This window comes from Girardinichthys multiradiatus, chromosome 10, assembly GCF_021462225.1.
Source record: "Girardinichthys multiradiatus isolate DD_20200921_A chromosome 10, DD_fGirMul_XY1, whole genome shotgun sequence".
NCBI lineage: Eukaryota > Metazoa > Chordata > Actinopteri > Cyprinodontiformes > Goodeidae > Girardinichthys > Girardinichthys multiradiatus.
The window spans coordinates 6,781,175-6,799,996 of record NC_061803.1 but is presented as its reverse complement, the minus strand read 5'-3'; the positions used below and the strand labels follow the sequence as shown (position 1 = coordinate 6,799,996).

At 39.2% G+C, this 18,822-nt stretch overlaps 1 protein-coding gene and 1 long non-coding RNA gene across 2 annotated transcripts; one reads left to right on the top strand and one right to left on the bottom strand.

Annotated features, from left to right (window-relative positions):
- Positions 1-1,891: 1,891 nt before the first annotated feature.
- On the bottom strand, positions 1,892-6,775 carry LOC124875139. The gene is made up of 3 exons (XR_007039981.1): positions 6,654-6,775; positions 2,209-2,309; positions 1,892-2,100 (listed from the first exon to the last, which is right to left on the bottom strand). It is a non-coding gene; the product is annotated as an uncharacterized LOC124875139 (long non-coding RNA).
- lgi1b (leucine-rich, glioma inactivated 1b) lies at positions 2,502-18,747 on the top strand. Its single transcript, XM_047377027.1, has 10 exons — positions 2,502-3,137; positions 5,966-6,037; positions 6,704-6,775; positions 8,007-8,078; positions 10,524-10,595; positions 11,913-12,082; positions 12,298-12,462; positions 13,721-13,941; positions 14,320-14,566; positions 15,700-18,747. Exons 1-10 carry the CDS (start codon positions 2,932-2,934, stop codon positions 16,047-16,049), a joined length of 1,647 nt encoding a protein of 548 aa, XP_047232983.1. The 5' UTR covers positions 2,502-2,931; the 3' UTR covers positions 16,050-18,747.
- Positions 18,748-18,822: the final 75 nt, after the last annotated feature.

Here is an 18,822-nt window from a genome sequence, read left to right as displayed (position 1 = left end):
TCTGGACTGACAGACTGGGGTGGTGGTCTCCCTTCATAAGAAGGGTGACCAGAGGATGTGTTCCAACTACAGGGGGATCACACTCCTCAGCCTCCTTGGTAAGGCCTACGCCAGGGTATTGGAGAGGAGAGTCCAGCCGATAGTCGAACCTCGGCTTCAGGAGGATCAGTGTGGTTTTCGTCCCGGCGTGGAACACTGGACCAGCTCTATACCCTCTACAGGGTACTCGAGGGTTCATGGGAGTTTGCCCAACCGGTTCACATGTGTTTTGTGGACCTGGAGAAAGTATTCGACTGTGTCCCTTGTGATGCCCTGTGGGGTGTGCTCCAGGAGTATGGAATCGGGGGCCCTTTACTAGGGGCCATCCGGTCTCTGTACAAGCGGAGCAGGAGTTTGGTCCGCATTGCCGGCACTAAGTCGAACCTGTTCCCGGTGCATGTTGGACTCCAGCAGGGCTGCCCTTTGTCACCGGTCCTGTTCATAACTTTTGTGGACAGGATTTCTAGGCGCAGCCAAGGGCCGGAAGGGATCTGGTTTGGGGACCAGTGGATTTCGTCTCTTCCTTTTGCAGATGACGTGGTCCTGCTGGCCCCCTCTAGCCAAGACCTACAGCATGCACTGGGGCGGTTCGCAGCCGAGTGTGAAGCGGCTGGGATGAGGATCAGCTCCTCCAAGTCTGAGGCCATGGTTCTCGACCGGAAAAGGGTGGCTTGTCCTCTTCAGGTTGGAGGGGAGTTCCTGCCTCAAGTGGAGGAGTTTAACTATCTCGGGGTCTTGTTCACGAGTGAGGGAAGAATGGAGCGGGAGATCGACAGACGGATCGGTGCGGCTGGCACAGTAATGCGGGAGCTGTGCCGGTCCGTTGTGGTGAAGAGAGAGCTGAGCCGAAAAGCAAAGCTCTCAATTTACCGGTCGGTCTACGTTCCAACCCTCACCTATGGCCATGAACTTTGGGTCATGACAAAACGAACAAGATCCCGGATACAAGCGGCTGAAATGAGCTCCCTCCGTAGGGTGGCCGGGCACTCCCTTAGAGATAGGGTGAGGAGCTCGACCATCCGGGAGGGGCTCGGAGTAGAGCCGCTGCTCCTCCACATCGAGAGGAGCCAGTTGAGGTGGCTCGGGCATCTGTACCGGATGCCTCCTGGACGCCTTCCTCGGGAGGTGTTCCAGGCACGTCCCACCAGGAGGAGGCCCAGGGGACGGCCCAGGACACGCTGGAGGGACTATGTCTCTCGGCTGGCCTGGGAACGCCTTGGGCTCCCCCCGGATGAGCTGGAGGAGGTGTCTGGGGAGAGGGACGTCTGGGTGTCTCTGCTGAGTCTGCTGCCCCCGCGACCCGGTCCCGGATAAAGCGGAAGACGACGAGTACGAGTACTAGATAAATAACTAAATAACATTTTACATACATAAATAACATATTTATCTATTTACTTTAAATAAAGATAAATCATATTTATTTAAACAGTGGTACTGTTAGATAAATGAATAATAGATAAATAAATATTTAGCTAAATAGTTGGCAATATAAATGCAAAAATAGTTTGATAAATAATAAGCTAACTAAATAATTAATTACTTCATAAATATAAAACTTATATTAACAGTGAGCAAGATAAATAAAAAAATAATAAATAGTTAATTGATAAATAGCTGGATAAATAAAGAAATGGTTAGCTTAATAAATAGGTAAATAAATGAATAGATAAATAGCTATATAGTTTATAGTAATAACTAAATGAATAAATAAGAATTAAATTCTAATGTGTGTATTCATTTATTATATCTTTCTGTTTGGGTGAAAACGTTTATTTTTCTCTGCTTTGGGGTGGGTTAGGGTTAGGTAAAAATTTGTAGACATATTTCTTTCGTGTTTTACTGTTCTCTCATGGTTTATTAAATTGATTGTAGTGTTTAAACATACAGAGCCAATTGAGGAATACATTGAGAAATAAGAAACACGTCGGGAAACGTAGCCAGAGGACATCAATGAACAATGACTTTTATCTTGGAATTAATGCCTCAACTGCAGGGGAAATTAGGCTGTTTTGAGCTTTATTACGTTCATCTCGGCGGAGGAACAGAGGTCGGCCCTTTGTACTGTGGACAGAAAATAAGGGAAGCATTATGCATTTTGAATTTTTGAGTATAATTCAGGATTAAGACAGATTGCTGGGGGTGAAAGTTCAGCACAGTCTGGGAACAAACCTCCAGTGTTTCACCACTTTTCCGCCGAAACCAACAAAGGACTTCATGTGGGCTCAAAAGGACAGACAGGATGACAGAAATGATAAAACGTCGTTTGTTGCCTGCAGTAAACAGAAACAGACATTTGGTTATGCGTTTACCCTGTTTTATGCAACTAATGCGCTGACTAAAATAAATAAAATAAACACGTCTTTTTTTCAGTCTGTGTTATTGTTCTGCTGAAGCGGGGGGAAAGGGGGCGGCATTTGAATGAGTGTGGGGCAGGTGCATTTGCTCAGAGCCTCATGAATAGCCGCTTCCCATTAGCCACGCACGGCTCTGTGGCGCGCATAAATAATAGCTGGCAGCGGTGATAAAAAAGCGCACCTTGGGGCTTCCAACCCCTCCTCCTCCATCTCTCTCTTTCTTTCTTCCTTTCTGCCTCTCTAATGGGCTTTCCTCCCAAAATCTTTTAAAAGTACGCCTTTGAAGGCTGCGAACAGCATAGAATCGTAGGCTATAATGTTGTTTTCTGTAGTTTTTTTCTTTCTTTTTCGCGTTTCAGAACAAATCCGCTGATCTGGCTGAGACAGAAGGCTGCATCAAAGCTCCAGCTTGTATCACAAAAATAAGTAATTAGAAGCAGGAACACCGAGACAACCTCAGAGCATCTGATCGCTTGCAGATTTTTGTTTTCGTGTGGAAGTTGAACGCGCAGGAGTGGCAGGACTGGTCCAGGACAGGATGATATTGATGGGACACCGGGATAGAGGATGGAGAGGAGGATGGACTGCCCTGGTGTGGCTCGCTGCTGTCTGCTTGGTGCTGACTGACGGACGCAGGTCCAGGCAGCCCAGATGCCCCGTTGGATGCACCTGCACTAAAGATAATGCCCTGTGTGAGAACGTCCGAAATGTGCCTCACGCCTTCCCGTCCGACGTCGTTTCATTGTAAGTGCTACTCAAATAGTCTGGCAAGACTTTATGATTCACAATGCATATCTGCCTAATATCCAAATTTTCTGTGAGCTTGTAGCAGAGCCGGCCCCTGGCATAAGCGAGCTAATGCTGCGCTCGTTCTGTAAATGACGTTACACCCAAGTTGAGCATATTTTAGTTGCAAATTGGAAAGCAGATGGTTTTATTAACAATAAAATAGGATTATGCATTTCTCTCGGATTTTTAAGTTCAAGTACTAAAGGTGTCATGATTTGGGGTTGTTTGGTTTTTGGTTTCGGGTTTTTTCCTTATGTTTTTCACTGTTCAAGTTTTGAATCATGTTTGTGTTTATTTTCCTGGTCATGCTTTTGTTCTGTCGTCTTGTTCATGTTTTATCAAGTTTGGTTTTCGGATCTGGTTGTGCTTTTGCTTCATGTTTTTCAAGTTTGTCTTCAAGAGTCTCTGTTTTGCTCCAGTCACGTTTTGTTCTGTTAATTAAGTTTATTCGGTTCACCTGCTTCAAGTTAATTTGTCTCCTTGCTCCACCTGGTTTTCACGCCATATATTTACACCTGTTCTGTTAGTTGTCGTGGAGACATTTCTCATGCCTTGTTCACAAACCAAGTCTTGTCTTTTTGATCATGCCATGCCTGTCTTGCCTGCTCGTTTGTTTTGTTCTTGCCTCCTGCTGAGTGAGTTTTCGTAATTAAACCATTTTTCACTTAACATCACGCTGCCTGCTCCTCTGCATTCTGGGGTCCAATATCTCGCAAACCTTAAAAGGAAGATGTATGTGCAAATGGATCAAAATACAAGGGCATCACACATTATTGGCAGAGGTGCAAACAGAAGGCTAAACATAACATAGTACAGGTCCTTCTCAAAATATTAGCATATTGTGATAAAGTTCACTATTTTCCATAATGTCATGATGAAAATTTAACATTCATATATTTTAGATTCATTGCACACTAACTGAAATATTTCAGGTCTTTTATTGTCTTAATACGGATGATTTTGGCATACAGCTCATGAAAACCCAAAATTCCTATCTCACAAAATTAGCATATCATTAAAAGGGTCTCTAAACAAGCTATGAACCTAATCATCTGAATCAACGAGTTAACTCTAAACACCTGCAAAAGATTCCTGAGGCCTTTAAAACTCCCAGCCTGGTTCATCACTCAAAACCCCAATCATGGGTAAGACTGCCGACCTGACTGCTGTCCAGAAGGCCACTATTGACACCCTCAAGCAAGAGGGTAAGACACAGACATTTCTGAACGAATAGGCTGTTCCCAGAGTGCTGTATCAAGGCACCTCAGTGGGAAGTCTGTAGGAAGGAAAAAGTGTGGCAGAAAACGCTGCACAACGAGAAGAGGTGACCGGACCCTGAGGAAGATTGTGGAGAAGGGCCGATTCCAGACCTTGGGGGACCTGCGGAAGCAGTGGACTGAGTCTGGAGTAGAAACATCCAGAGCCACCGTGTGCAGGAAATGGGCTACAGGTGCCGCATTCCCCAGGTCAAGCCACTTTTGAACCAGAAACAGCGGCAGAAGCGCCTGACCTGGGCTACAGAGAAGCAGCACTGGACTGTTGCTCAGTGGTCCAAAGTACTTTTTTCGGATGAAAGCAAATTCTGCATGTCATTCAGAAATCAAGGTGCCAGAGTCTGGAGGAAGACTGGGGAGAAGGAAATGCCAGAAGTCCAGTGTCAAGTACCCACAGTCAGTGATGGTCTGGGGTGCCGTGTCAGCTGCTGGTGTTGGTCCACTGTGTTTTATCAAGGGCAGGGTCAATGCAGCTAGCTATCAGGAGATTTTGGAGCACTTCATGCTTCCATCTGCTATCTAAAATATATGAATGTTAAATTTTCATCATTACATTATGGAAAATAATGAACTTTATCACAATATGCTAATATTTTGAGAAGGACCTGTATATTTGTGTGAAACGAAGCCATACATTTAAGTCAGTCATAGAGACTCCTCCACTGACATTAGGTTATTTTTTTTTGTTTTTTTTACTTTTGTGAAACAAAGAATGTGGAGTACTCTGTCCCGTTTGCACTTCCAATAAACTTGAAAACTACTCTAAGCTCCAAGTACACAAATGAGTATTGTGACCCACAGCGGTTGTATAGTACTGTGTAGTTCTAATTTACTGAGATACAAACTGTCAGAAGTGCTAAAAAATTGTTTACATCTGCAACTATCACAAGGTTTTGTGGTCCTGTGAAAAAAAAATTGGACACCCCATTAAGTACTCATTTCTTTATTAAATGCTCACACATAGACGTCTAATCTCTTTTTTTTTTTTTTATCTCTGGAATAGAAAGGGATTTAATGGCAGTTACAACATTAAAGATCAACCTTGTTCTACCCGTTAAACAAAATATATCAACAAAGATGGGTTCCCTAGGAAAGGCTTTGGACACTCTACTCTTACCCCCTTGGGAGGAAATAACTGTAGTGAGACAGTTGTAGCCATCTACCAGTCTTTGACATGCACTTTCATATCAACCATAGCAAGAGCCTGCTGTAGGCCCTGTGATCACATTTTAGAGATTTTGTGGATTTCCTTTAGGCTAGAACACCTCAATGAATAATTACTCATTTCCCATGGCTCCTCGAAAGTCCAACAAAGTTAGCCTGGCCCTCTTATCCTGACTCAACCAAATCTGTATTAAATACTCTTAGTGGTGGCTGGTGGGTTGTCCTTATACAACTTTGGGCTGGCTTTGAGTTTTAGACACTTAGTAGCAATCCTCATTTAATAGCTCATACGTAATATATTTGTATCGTTCTTTTATTCTAACAATTGCTCCTTTTTAATTTCAGATCTTTTGTCAAGTCTGGATTCAATGAGATCACAGGAGCAAGCTTTGTTCACACACCTAATCTGCAACTCCTGTGAGTATCCATCCATCCATCCATCTAAAGGAGCTTTGTGTTACAAGAGGACTTTTATAGTGGGGTTATATGTAGATTTAATGGGGAGTCCAAAATGGTGTCAGGATTATTCAATAGACCACATGGTTATAGCAGCAAAAAGCAGGGACATGGTACAGAGGAATAGAGTGGGTCTTGTGGTGGGGTAGAGGGACCTTTACTTAAAAAAGAACACAGAATGTAAAATAACCCTCTAACAAATTAGCACTTCAGTTGTGCCCTAATCACACTTCAGGGTGAGCATTATAGTATCCTGGTGCCAGGCATTGTCTCTGCAATGCATCTTTCTTGGCATCAGTTCCTTCATAATCTCAGATGACACTAAAGTGATCTAAATGAGCGTGTGGGAAATCAAAATCAAAGCAGGATGAATCAAAAATGATTAAAGGGAATTAGTCTTCACTCTTAATAACACTTCATTATAGTGTGGGGTATTATGTGGTTGGCTGCATTGTTTTAAAGTATCTATCAGTATGATTAACCATATGAGAAGAGTTTTGTTAAGTTACATTTGTAGCTAATTGAGAACAGAATTCAGTCAAGTGAACTTTAAAGAAGACAAGAAAAAAGTAATTACTTATCACTGGATGGATTGAGGTGCGTCATTTGGCTGCTTTTCCTTCACAGACTGTTCACGGCGAATTCATTAGACCTGATTGATGAAGATGCTTTCGTGGGTTTACCACATCTTGAATACCTGTAAGTATTTTTCATTCTTCCTTATGAAGTTGAAATTAATTATTTATTTTGATCCATCAACACTAATAACAGAGCTTTGTAAAAGTATTCACACCCCTTGACATTTAAAAAAAATATTTCCTTTAAATTAGAACCAGAAAATTCTGTGTATTATAATGAGATTTTATGTGATTGACCAACACAAAGTAGGGTATAATTGTGAACTGGAAAGAACATTGTGCATCATTTCTACAGATTAGTTTACAAATTGCATATGTATTCAACCCACTTTAATGTAATACCCCTTCCCAATTTTTTGGATACCCAAAAGCCACTCAATTAGGAAACAGATTCTACCTATGTGTGTAATTCATCTGCAGTATAAATCCAACTGTTCTGAGAGGGCCTTAGAGGTCTGTTAGAGAACATTACTGAACAGATATCATCACGAAGATCAAGAAACATAAAAACAGGTCACAAATAACGTTCTAGAAATGTTTAAACCAGTGTTAGGTCATGAAACAATATTCCAAACTTTAAACCTCACAGAGCACATCATCTTCAAACCTGCCAAGCTATCAACCTGCAACGACAAGCAGGGCAAGGAGACAATTAATCAAAATAGCAGCCATAAGGCCCATGGTGGCTGTAGAGGACCTGCAAAGATGCATGCCTCAGGTGGGGAATCTTTTGGCAGCAAAACTTTCAATCATGCACTCTACTAATTTGGTGTCAGTAGAAGAGTGTCAAAAAGAAAGCAATGTTGAAAGAAGTCTTGTTTAAAGTAAACATGCGGAAGAAGGCGCTCTAGTCAGAAGATAAATAAATTTGACTTTTTAGCCAAAGAATCTGGAAGAAAACTAACAGTTCACCTCACCTGGAACACACTATTTAACTGTGAAATATGGTGTTGGTAGAATCAGACTGTGTGATGCTTTTCTTTAGCAGAAACGAAGAAGCTGGTGGGGGTTAATGGGAAGATAGATGGAGCTAAATGCATGACACACCTTTCAGATCTCTATTTAAAACATTTTTCAAAACATGTATAATTTATATTCCACTTTACAATTATGGACTACTTTATTTTGGTCAATCACATAAAATCCCAATAAAATATACAGAAGTTTTTGATTGTAACATGATAACGTGTTAGAAAGTTAACAATGTATCAAACACATACAAGGCTGTGTTCAAAATTACTTGTGAAATGTGTATATTTTTGATCTTCTTAAATGCTGCATTTTGTTCACAGATTCATTGAAAACAACAGAATTGCATCAATTTCTCCATTTGCTTTCCGGGGTCTCAAGGCACTGCTACATTTGTAAGTATTTTACTTTTGCACAATCTTTCACTTGTCCTTTCTCTCCCTGTTTTCTCTATCTCAAACTTTTTAAAAATTCTTATTTATATTGCTGTATTTCCCCTTTCCTCACAGAAATTAGCTGTCTTTGGAGCAGGTTTTTACATGTTTTCTGTGGTGAACGGCTCAAAAGCAGCTTAATGGGGGAAAATGTACAGGGATATCAGAATTCTAAACTACATTGTGCATCTCATTCTATTTTCTGCCGCTGCGTCAGTTTGTCAGTATCTAGAATGCAGAGGTAGGAAGAACTGCTGTTGGCAGTGGTTGGCTCACAAGGTGACTGTCTAAATATGTCAGCAATATCAGGCTGCACAAGTCCAGAGCTGGGAGTTTTCATTTCTTTGTTTGGAAGGGATTTAGGACTAAAAATTTAACTTTTTCTGTGTGTCCTTCTTATTAAAGATTGATGTGTATGTTTATGTATCATAATTGTGTTACTGCAAGCTGTGTATCATAATTATAGGTAAGAACATTGGAATTAAATAAGATTAAGTGAATAGTTAAGTGCCATTTATTTTTGCAGACTAAAGAAACTGACTGAGAAAACAAGCTGGGAACAGGAGTGACCTGCAGGTCAAAAACTAAATATAACTGTACTGTAACCTTAAACATATGACCTATAATCTATCCCTGACTCAGCCAAGTTGCTCTGTTCAGATTTAGAGATTATGCAACAAACTGCAGTCAAAAATACCAACACAGTAGTCTTGATTATCAGGTATAATTGCATAGGTGGCTTTTGATTGCAAATAAAGATAAAGATGCATGACATAAGCATGTTACAGTCATTAGTAATGTTTGTTACGTTTGAAAAATGGTTTTATTAAAAATCAGCATTTTTAATAAAACCAAACTGCAACTGGAACATTTTCATGTTAAAAAAAAATGAACGCTTTCACACACAGGAATTAAAACTCCAGCAGCAGTTTATATGTTTTGGTCTTTAATTGTTATCTCCATTAGGAAATGGATGTTCAGCCCCTATGTGATAAAAATGTATTAAAAATAACCATAAAACATGGTTTAACATCACAACATCCCATAACAGATATAGAGTCTACAGTAACTTATAGGACTATGCAATGATCGTTGTGAGTAATCATTCTCATGCATTGTCATAGAATTTTGACTAATAACGGACATTGTGAATACCTTTATATTTCTAAATGAACGTCTTTAGTCTTTCTTTAAAACTGCTAAACTCTGACAAGGGGCTTGTTAACAGTGGGCAATAAAGTTTGGACAGATGAAGTCTATAATAAGCTAAGATATAGTCCTTAGTTTATCCGATATATGTGTTTGATTATCCATCCATTTTCTAAGCCCATTTCTTCCATACAGGGTGACGGGGAGCTGGTCCCTATCTCCAGCGGCCTACGGGCACAAGGCAGGGTACACAGTGGACAGGTTGCCTGTCCATCAAAGGATAGCACAGAGACACACAGGTCAAATAACCATGCACATACAACTTCATGCAGAAAGACCCCCACCCAGGAGTTGAACCCAGGACCTACTTGCTGCAAAGCAACTGTGCCACCGTGCAGCCCGTGTTTGATTATTTGCTTCCCTGTTTATAGACTTTACTAGCACACAGTAACACATTATGTGTTGTCTAGTTCAGATTCTCTTATTCAAGTTTCAGACCTGCTTAGTAGGGATTTTATAATGTCCTGATTTATAGGAAAACCTGTACAAATGAACAAGAGTGTCCCCCCTTTTTACCATGACTGTTTATGGATGTTTTTAAAAAAGAGCTATTAATGTGGAAATTTGAACTGCTTTGCATCCAGTAAATACATTATTGAGGGGCACAGGCAGTTAAGGCAGCTTTAAACCCATCCGTTTGGAAAGTGCTCTCTTGTCAAAAAAAAAAAGAAGAAAAAAAAGTAAAATGATCTCTCTTCTGTGAACGACCAATTCTTTAATGAATAATGCAGCTTTCATCTCTTTCTGTTATGCTGTTTTGGGTTTCAGCTGAGCTCTCAGATGAGAGGTTCTGCAGCAAGAAGGCAGTGTAGTTACCTGACATTACCTTAATTCAGGCACTGAACGATTGTTTATGATATCTTTGACTCTTGGTAGGTCCCATGACTGGACTGCAGATGTGCAAGATTTGCACTTAAACTCGTTAACTCTTCAGTCATATATGGTAATATGGGCAGAATGTGGTCTACCTATGTCCTGCTGACCTCTAGATGAACTGTATATTACTAATGTGAAATATATTATTTGGAATGAAAGATTCAAAAGTACAACCGAAGTGTAGAAATTCACAGATATTGTTTGTAGTTTTACCCCAACCAGTGTTGTTTACAACTAATGAAGAGCACATATTGAAAAATTGATGTCTATTGTCTGCTAAGTTAAAATTTCCTTTGAATTTGTCTTCTCTTTTATGATTAGGAGTCTGGCTTACAACAACCTGGAAACGCTGCCCAAAGATGTCTTTAAAGGCATGGAGGCTGTGACCAAAGTGTGAGTTCATTTTCTTTATTTTGTTGTTTATTTAGTATCAATTCAATTTAATTCAGTTTATTTTTAGAGCGCCAATTGACAACACATGTTGTCTCTTCACAAAAGTCAGGTACATGAATTCCAAGTAATCCTAACCATTGAACAGTGTAGTCAGATTCAGTTATTTATTCAAATTGGATAAAAAGTGTTTCTATCTAAGGAAACCCAGCAGATTGCATTGAGTCAGAGACTTGTAGCAGTCACTCCTCCTGGATGAGCACGTAGAGACAGTGGACAGTCACTGGCGTTGACTCACTTTTTATATTTCTCTTTAGAGTTTTACAAAGCATATATATAAGTAAATAATACCCCCCCCCCCCCCCATGTATTTAATATTAAACTTGCCACATACTCTGGAGGGTTACACAGTGGCACAGCTGTAAGCATCTTTGCCTTGCAGCAAAAAAATCCAGGGTTCAAATGTATGCAAGGGCCTTTTTGCATAGTTTGCATATTTTCCTTTTGCATGCATGAGGTCTCTCTGGGTAGTCCGACTTCCTCCCACGCTTCCCAAACTTACATGTTAGGTTATTTGGGCACTCTAAATTGCTTTTAGGTATTGCGTTGTTCTGTTTTTTTTGGAAGAGTCTACACTGTGTGTCTATATATTGCTCTAGGATAGACTGGTGACCTGTCTATTGCATGGCCTGTTGGAGACAGGCACCAGCCCTTCCTTGACCCTACATGGTTAAGAAAATAGAGGGATGGATATAAACTTGGCAAAGGGGCTTAAATTTGCATCTCTTTGAAAAATCAGGACATGTAGAAGAATAAATATTTGTTGCCCAGAGGGGTAAAAATATTTGATTTGACTTCTGACTCATTTAGTGTAATAAGTCAGTGAAATCTGTCTCCTTTTTGTTTACCCTGAGGTCAAACTGGTGTAAAAAGGAAGGTGATAGATAAAGGCCTTGTAAAAATATGTCCTGCTATTAATAGGAAAAATAAAAAGCAGAGAAGTCTAAAGGACAAAAGAGAAAATAATAGGTTAGGATGGTGAAATGTTTCAGTAAACTGCAAGCAGGTCACTGACAGAAAAACAGCGTTGGACCTTGTTATGGTTGCACTGTCAAAACCAACTAGAATGATGCCAGTGTGCATAGACTAAGTCTGAGCATCCAAAGTTAATTGCTGCTCAGACAGAGTGTGTGAGGAGGAGAGAACACTCAGGGGATGGGACGGTAGCTGGCTCATACCCAAAATGCAACCTGGAAAAGCAGAGAAGGATTACAGCTCTAAAGAATGAATAGATACAAACAGATACATTCTTGCATGCAGGGATCTGCGAGGGAACAATCTGATTTGTGACTGCAAGCTCAAGTGGCTGGTGGAGTGGATGCATCACACCAATGCCACTCTGGACCAGATCTACTGCAGTGGGCCACCCATTCACCAAGGGAAGAAGATCAATGACCTGCTGCCACATTCATTTGACTGCATCACCACAGGTTTCACCTTCTAATGTCCCTCTGTCCCTGTATCACACAAATAGTAGCTCTAGACTTCAACCCTCTCTTCATTTCCTCCTTATCAAACATCAAAGCACTTTTGAGAAATAAAAATGTCTGTAAGTGTTCCCTCTGCATGTTTATGATAGATGTTGTGCATGAATGCTCTACTTTGAAATCAAGGACAAAGTTGACTGCTGTGTCGTGCTTTTCAGAATTTGCTTCCTATCAGCTGCTGAGGTTTGAGTCGATTTCAGTGGAGGCCTTCACCTTTGGTAATGAGCAGTACGTTGTGTTTGCACAGCCCTTTGCTGGCAAGTGCAACTTCCTGGAATGGGATCATGTTGAGATGACCTTTAGAACGTATGACGCAATTGAAAGTGAGTATAAAAAAACAATTAAAAACTGCAAAGTGTGAATGTTTCATATTAACAACAGCAAGGGAATCACACAAAGACAGAGATTTGCAAAATGTAAAGTGTATGTATTGTCTCATCACTGTCAGCAGCCAAGTCAGTGAAGAGTGCAATTTAAACGCTACTAAATATTAAGTTAAGATTTCTTTTTAAAATGTTATTATGGTTAACGAAAGAACTTAGAATAATGCTAACTTAATAAAAATGGAAAATTAATTAGATTTTATGTGTAAAATAAAGATTTCACTCATATTGATATCAGCAACTAATTTCAGTGATGTGACAAATGTGTGTTGTTTATAAGACCAAATTATGCCAGGTTTATGCATATTTACAATTGCTTAGCTCAATGTTGAAAAATGTGGGTGTTATACTGGTTTGCATGCAGTCAGTGTTGTAAATGATCATGGATTTCACACTTTTGAGACCTTTGAACTGATGACTGATGTTTTTATATGATAAACTTGAATTCAGTGCAGCTCATAACATAATATTATGCAAAAACATAAACATGTAGGCTAATTAGTGAATGATCTCATGCCCTGCATATGCTATATTTTTTAAGCTTAATGTCAGGCAAAATATGTTGAATGAATGATAATTAGTTCCTGCTGTAGATAAAAAACTTAGTTCAGAAAATTAGATACCAAACTATGACCATGAATAAACTCATTTTAGGTTTTCTGTAGTGCATACATGTCAGCTCCAAAGCAGGAGAATTAAATAACTGAAAAAAACTAAATAAAAGTGTGAAGATAGAGCAGGAGTGTACTACACTCTATAAAATTTCATAGAAAAATATTTCATTTTAAAATTTCTGTAAATGGCTTTAGTTCACTCTAGCTGGTCATAGTTGCCTGAATTTAGTTTTGCTATTCTAAATTTAGTAATTTAGTTTAGTTTAATTTTTCTTCATTATTTAGTTTACCTGAACTTAGTTTAGTGGAGCTTTAAAAATATACACATAATTTTGTTTTTCTTAGTTTAGTTTAGTTTAGTTTAGTTTAGTTTATTCTTAATTTGGTTAATTTAGTTAATCTTAGTTTAGCTTAGATAAGGTTTGCATAGGTTTGGCTTGTTTTTTCCTAGTAGCTTAAGTTTAGATCAGCTTACTGGTTTTAATAAGCTCATTATAGATATTTAGTTTAGTTTAGTGACATCATTGCAAACATTATCCAACTAATGTTAAATAATGTCAATCTTGTGTATCACTTTTATTAAGGCACCTCCACTGTAGTCTGCAAGCCATTGGTGATTGACAACCAGCTCTTCATCATCGTGGCCCAGCTGTTTGGAGGCTCCCACATTTACAAACGGGACTCCTCTGCCAACAAGTTCATCAAGATCCAGGACATCGACATTCTGAGGATTCGCAAACCAAACGACATTGAGACATTTGTCATTGATGGAGAATCTTTCTTTGTCATTGCTGACAGCTCTAAGGTTGGGATGGGTTTTTTTTGCGGCTTTTCTCACTATTTAATTTTTTTTTTTTTTATTTAACGGCAACACACCAGAAATATTGTATTTGATTCTTAACCATTGTATAGGTGTTGTGCTGTGAATGAATAATGCCAACATGTCTGCCAGCTCCTCCCCTGGCGTTCTTGTCAGCAATGTGTTGGCTTGTGTCTGCTCCAGTTGATTAGTCTTGCATTGCCAAATGTTTACATATGCTCTCACATATGCTCGGGGACTCTCAGGAACACACACACACACACACACATTGTCATATTTTATGTTGAATACCCTAAAATGTACATTTTGTCACATAATTTCTAGATTGTTTGACTTTTTACATTTTGCATTTTTATTTTGCAGGCTGGGTCCACAACCGTGTACAAATGGAACGGCATTGGCTTCTATTCCCATCAGTCACTCCACCCCTGGTACAGGGACACTGATGTTGAATATCTGGAGATTTCCAACAAACCCCACCTGATTTTGTCCAGCAGCTCCCAGAGGCCTGTTGTGTACCAGTGGAACAGGAGCCAGAAGAAATTTGACCGCAAGACAGATATACCAGACATGGAGGATGTGTTCTCCATCAATCACTTTCGGGTAAAAGGTGAGAACTAAAGCTTTAGTATCTAACACTTTTTTCAAGTAGTCCAGATGCTGTGCTGTAATCCAGTTTTTAACCCACAAAGGTAAATCAGTAGCCTAATCTTTATTTTAAAGATTTTCAGGTCAGTGTTCCAAGGTTTTTTGAAACTTGTGAACTGATAAGGCAAAAGTTGGGTTTTTTTGGAAGGTGTGCCACATCTGGTGTAAACAGACACATCTGGGGCTGCATTGCTTGTTCAGAAGGTGGGCGACTAATTTATGGAAGCATTAATTTTGATCTCCACCAGAACACCTAGAAGGAAAATGTCCTGCCACCAGTTTGTGACCAATAATCCAAAGCACACAAGCAATTCTGCAGTTGAATTTCTAAAATAAGTAAATAAATAAATATATAAATATTATAAATATTAAAGTTATAGAGTGACCTAGTCAAAGTTTGGACACAAATTTAAGATGCGGTGTCATGAGCTTAAACAAATGCTGGAAAATGCTCAGATGTAACTGAATTAAAACAGTTCTGCTAACAAGAGTGGGTCAAAATTCCTTCACATGTAATGTAACGTAAAATACTCATTGCCATTTATCTCAAATGCTTGATCAAAGCAGTTGATGTCAAGGGTGGTACAACCCGTCAATAGGTTTAGGGGGCAATAACTTTTTTCACTATTGGCCAATTTGTTTTAGATAGCTATAGTAGATAGTAGATATGCTGTTGTATTTACTCAGAAAGGCATTGTTTGATGATCTGAAACATTTAAGTGTGACAAAAAGCAAAACTACAAGAAATCCACAAGGGGGCAAATACAGCACTGCATGTATGATGTTGTAATTTATTATGCTTTTGTTTCTCATCTTACAGCAGTGTAAAGAGCTTTATTTTTTATGTGGTTTTATGCCACCACAATAGAAACAGCTCATATATCAATTCTATAAAACATCACTTTCATTTTTCCTTGCCCATGAGGGAGCTAAACTATTTGAGGTCCTTTGCTGAATTGCTGTTGCCACAAGGGGTGAGTTATTTGGGATTTGGAATTACGTAAACTGTTTTTGTGAACTTTTCTGTTCCCCATCCACATTAAATTCCCTAAACTCTAAACTAAACAGCCCCTCGGATCTTTGTCCTTTTCAAAGGTGAACTGTTCATATGCTTGACAAGATACATCGGGGACTCCAAGGTGATGCGCTGGGACGGTGCCATGTTCAAAGAAGTCCAGACATTCCCGTCCCGTGGCTCCATGGTGTTCCAGCCTGTCTCTGTGGGCAAGTGGCAGTATGCCATCCTGGGCAGCGATTTTTCACTGACACAGGTCTACCAATGGGACACTAAGAGGAGGCAGTTTGTTCCATCTCAGGAGCTCAGTATTCAGGCACCGCGGGGATTTTCTGTGGTGTCCGTTGACAACTGGGTGTTCCTGCTTGCATCCAGCTTCAAGGGAAAAACTCAGATTTATGAGCACCTTATGATCGATTTGAGTGATTAAAGTCATAATTTGATTGGGAAATCTGCCTATTCAATATTACTTTTCTGTGATGGTGTAGAATCATGAGTCCAAATTTAAATCCACTAATTGTCTTCTGCCATAGGTTAAACCTATAAGAGGCCTTAGAAGCAGCATATTTTAAAAGGTCATACTGTTAGCTAATTGGCTATTACCTCCTTTTTTTTTTTAAATAAAAAAAAAGCCATAAAGGAACCAGTTTTACTCATTTTCAAGTCATCTTTCTGTTGTTGGTGGTATTGTTTTACAAATTCACATTTTATTTAAAACATTTTATTTATCCCCTAAGAAATGGGTTGAAAGGTTTTGCAACTTTGACTTTCTTCTTTATCAGGTCTTTATCAAGTCAGTTCAGGGAAATATATATTTGGGCATAAATGCTACTGCTTGCTATAGACATGTGACAGATGAAAGGAAAATGTTTAATTAAAAGTGTCTTTGTAAAAACTTGCACTCCCATATCTGTCCTAAACTGATTAATACAGCCTGGCCTGGTTATTTACAAACTACAACCAATGCAATAGTACAAATTGACTAATCTATAGTGCTGAGATACGATCAGAGATTTCATGTTTTTCCCTTTGATATGTCACCAGATTGATGTATTTTTATCCCACGTTTCTCATTGTGAATTGCTTAGCAAAAGTATCCACACATCTTTAAGGTTTTCACAAGTGTTTTACAGCCTCTCAAAGGTTTTTCTTCTATTTAGCTCCATCCATCTTCTTATCAACTCTGATCAGCTTCCCTTTTCCTGCTAAAGAAAAGCAACCCCATTTTGTTTCACAGTCAGAATTGAGCGATGAGAAGTATTGCGGTGTTTTTTCCATGTAGCTCAGAAGGTTTGACTTTGGTCTCATTTGGCAACAGAACTTTCGTCACTGTGCTCACTGTGTCTACGCCATGGCTCATAACAAACTGCAAATGGGAATTCTTCTTTCTTTTTCCAAAAATGGCTTTGGTTGTGTAACTGTGAGGACGCTCTTCAGAGTGATGTGATGAGTTGGTTGCATGTAGGACAAACATGTTGGTCTTATTTGACCAGAGCACTTTAGCTTTCCTCTTGTCACTCTTCCATACAAAATGTAAAATGTTCAAATAATAGTTGTCCTGTCAAGTGATTAAGCCAATCTGTGCATCTCAACAGTTCCTCTAGGGTTATTCAATTCAATTCAATTCAAAAATACTTTATTAATCCCAAAGGGAAATTACATAATCATTATCATGGGCCTCTTGGCTTTTTGCCTCCTTGCACGCCATCATTTGGGAGGTTTACAGCTGTGCCACACTCTTTCTGTTTTTAGATGATAGCTTGAACAGTGTTGTGTGAGATGTCCATAGCTTGGGATAGTGTTTTATAATTTAACCCTACTTTTAAACTCTCCACAGTATTACTCCTAAAACCAGTCTGGTGTGTCTCTATGTCTTCGTGATGCTGTTTGTGCTCTACTGTTTTCTAACCTCTAAGGCCTTCATGTATGTACACTGAGACTAAATTACCACTAGGTGACCTATAAAGGCAGTTGGTTGCACTGCATCTATTTTGTTGGTATCAGAGTAAAGATGGCTGAATATAAATGCACACCACACTTCTACGGTTTTTGATTGGCAAAGTTTTGAAAACCGTGAGTCATTTATCTGCCATTTGTGTTGGTTTACTACATAAAAAAAATACATCAAGTTTGTCGTTGTAGCAACAAAAATGTGAAAAGGTCCAAAGGGTGTGAATACTTTTGCAAGACTGGAGACTTATTCAATGCTTATTTAATGGGAGATTAAAACATTAAGGCTTCTTCTGATTAGGAATAACAGCCATTCAAATCCCACACTGTGACACAAGAGAACTACACACACTCCTGATAGTTCAGATGGAGATGTTTAATAACCAGACAATCTCCAAAAATGTACAAGAATATGTTTAACAGTTTTGCAAACAGCTTCAGTTATGTAGTTTCTAGTGTAATGGCAGGGCTTTTGTTTTTCAATGCCGCAGGTTAATAACACGGCCTTACATTTCAAGGAAAAATGAAAATCACACATTCTTTGGTAGTTAGTCAACTTGCACTCCTTAATCATTCCTTAATGATTATGTTACACTCGAAACTGTGATGAAACATCCACTTGTGAGAAACTGAGAAAAAACAAAAACTATTTCCTGCATGTATGAAGCATAAACTCATAGTACTGGTTTCGCAGTGAATGACACACCAGAAGCCTCCCACTGTGTTACCCAGCCCTCTCTCTTTCACTGACCTCTTAGCCTTTTTTCTCGCCCGGCAACAAAAAAACCATTGTTCTCTTTACAGCCAAATGCTAACCACTGTGATGCCCCTACTACCTGTGCTTTCACACACTGCTCTTATTTTCACACAAAAAGAACAGATAGCAAATTCCATCCCAGACAACGAATTGCCAAATATAGCATTTGTGATTTTACAATGTTTGTGTAATTTATAATACTTTTGTAAGTAGAGAGATCCAGGCTCAGTGTTAATTTTGATAGCCTGTAGGATGAAATGTAGAGTAGAAAAAGATCACCTCATTGTCATGCTTTTTGTGCATAACAGTAGAGACTTTACTTGTGTTGATGTTAAACAAGTTAGATAACAATATTGGTGCTTCTTTCTCATTTTGCTCGCTGTATTTTATATCTCGTAGTAATAAAATGCTAAATCAGAAATGTTGTATAATTACTTGATTATCAATATGTGATTAATGTACTTCTTGTGTGGCAAATTTTATTTAGTTTTTCCAT

Bases quoted from the DNA above. Each gene is read 5' to 3' on its own strand.
- lgi1b (XM_047377027.1), top strand. From the start codon at position 2,932: ATGATATTGATGGGACACCGGGATAGAGGATGGAGAGGAGGATGGACT. The intron at 3,138-5,965 runs GTAAGTGCTACT...TTTTAATTTCAG, and splicing joins CCGTCCGACGTCGTTTCATT to ATCTTTTGTCAAGTCTGGAT. The intron at 10,596-11,912 runs GTGAGTTCATTT...TCTTGCATGCAG, and splicing joins ATGGAGGCTGTGACCAAAGT to GGATCTGCGAGGGAACAATC.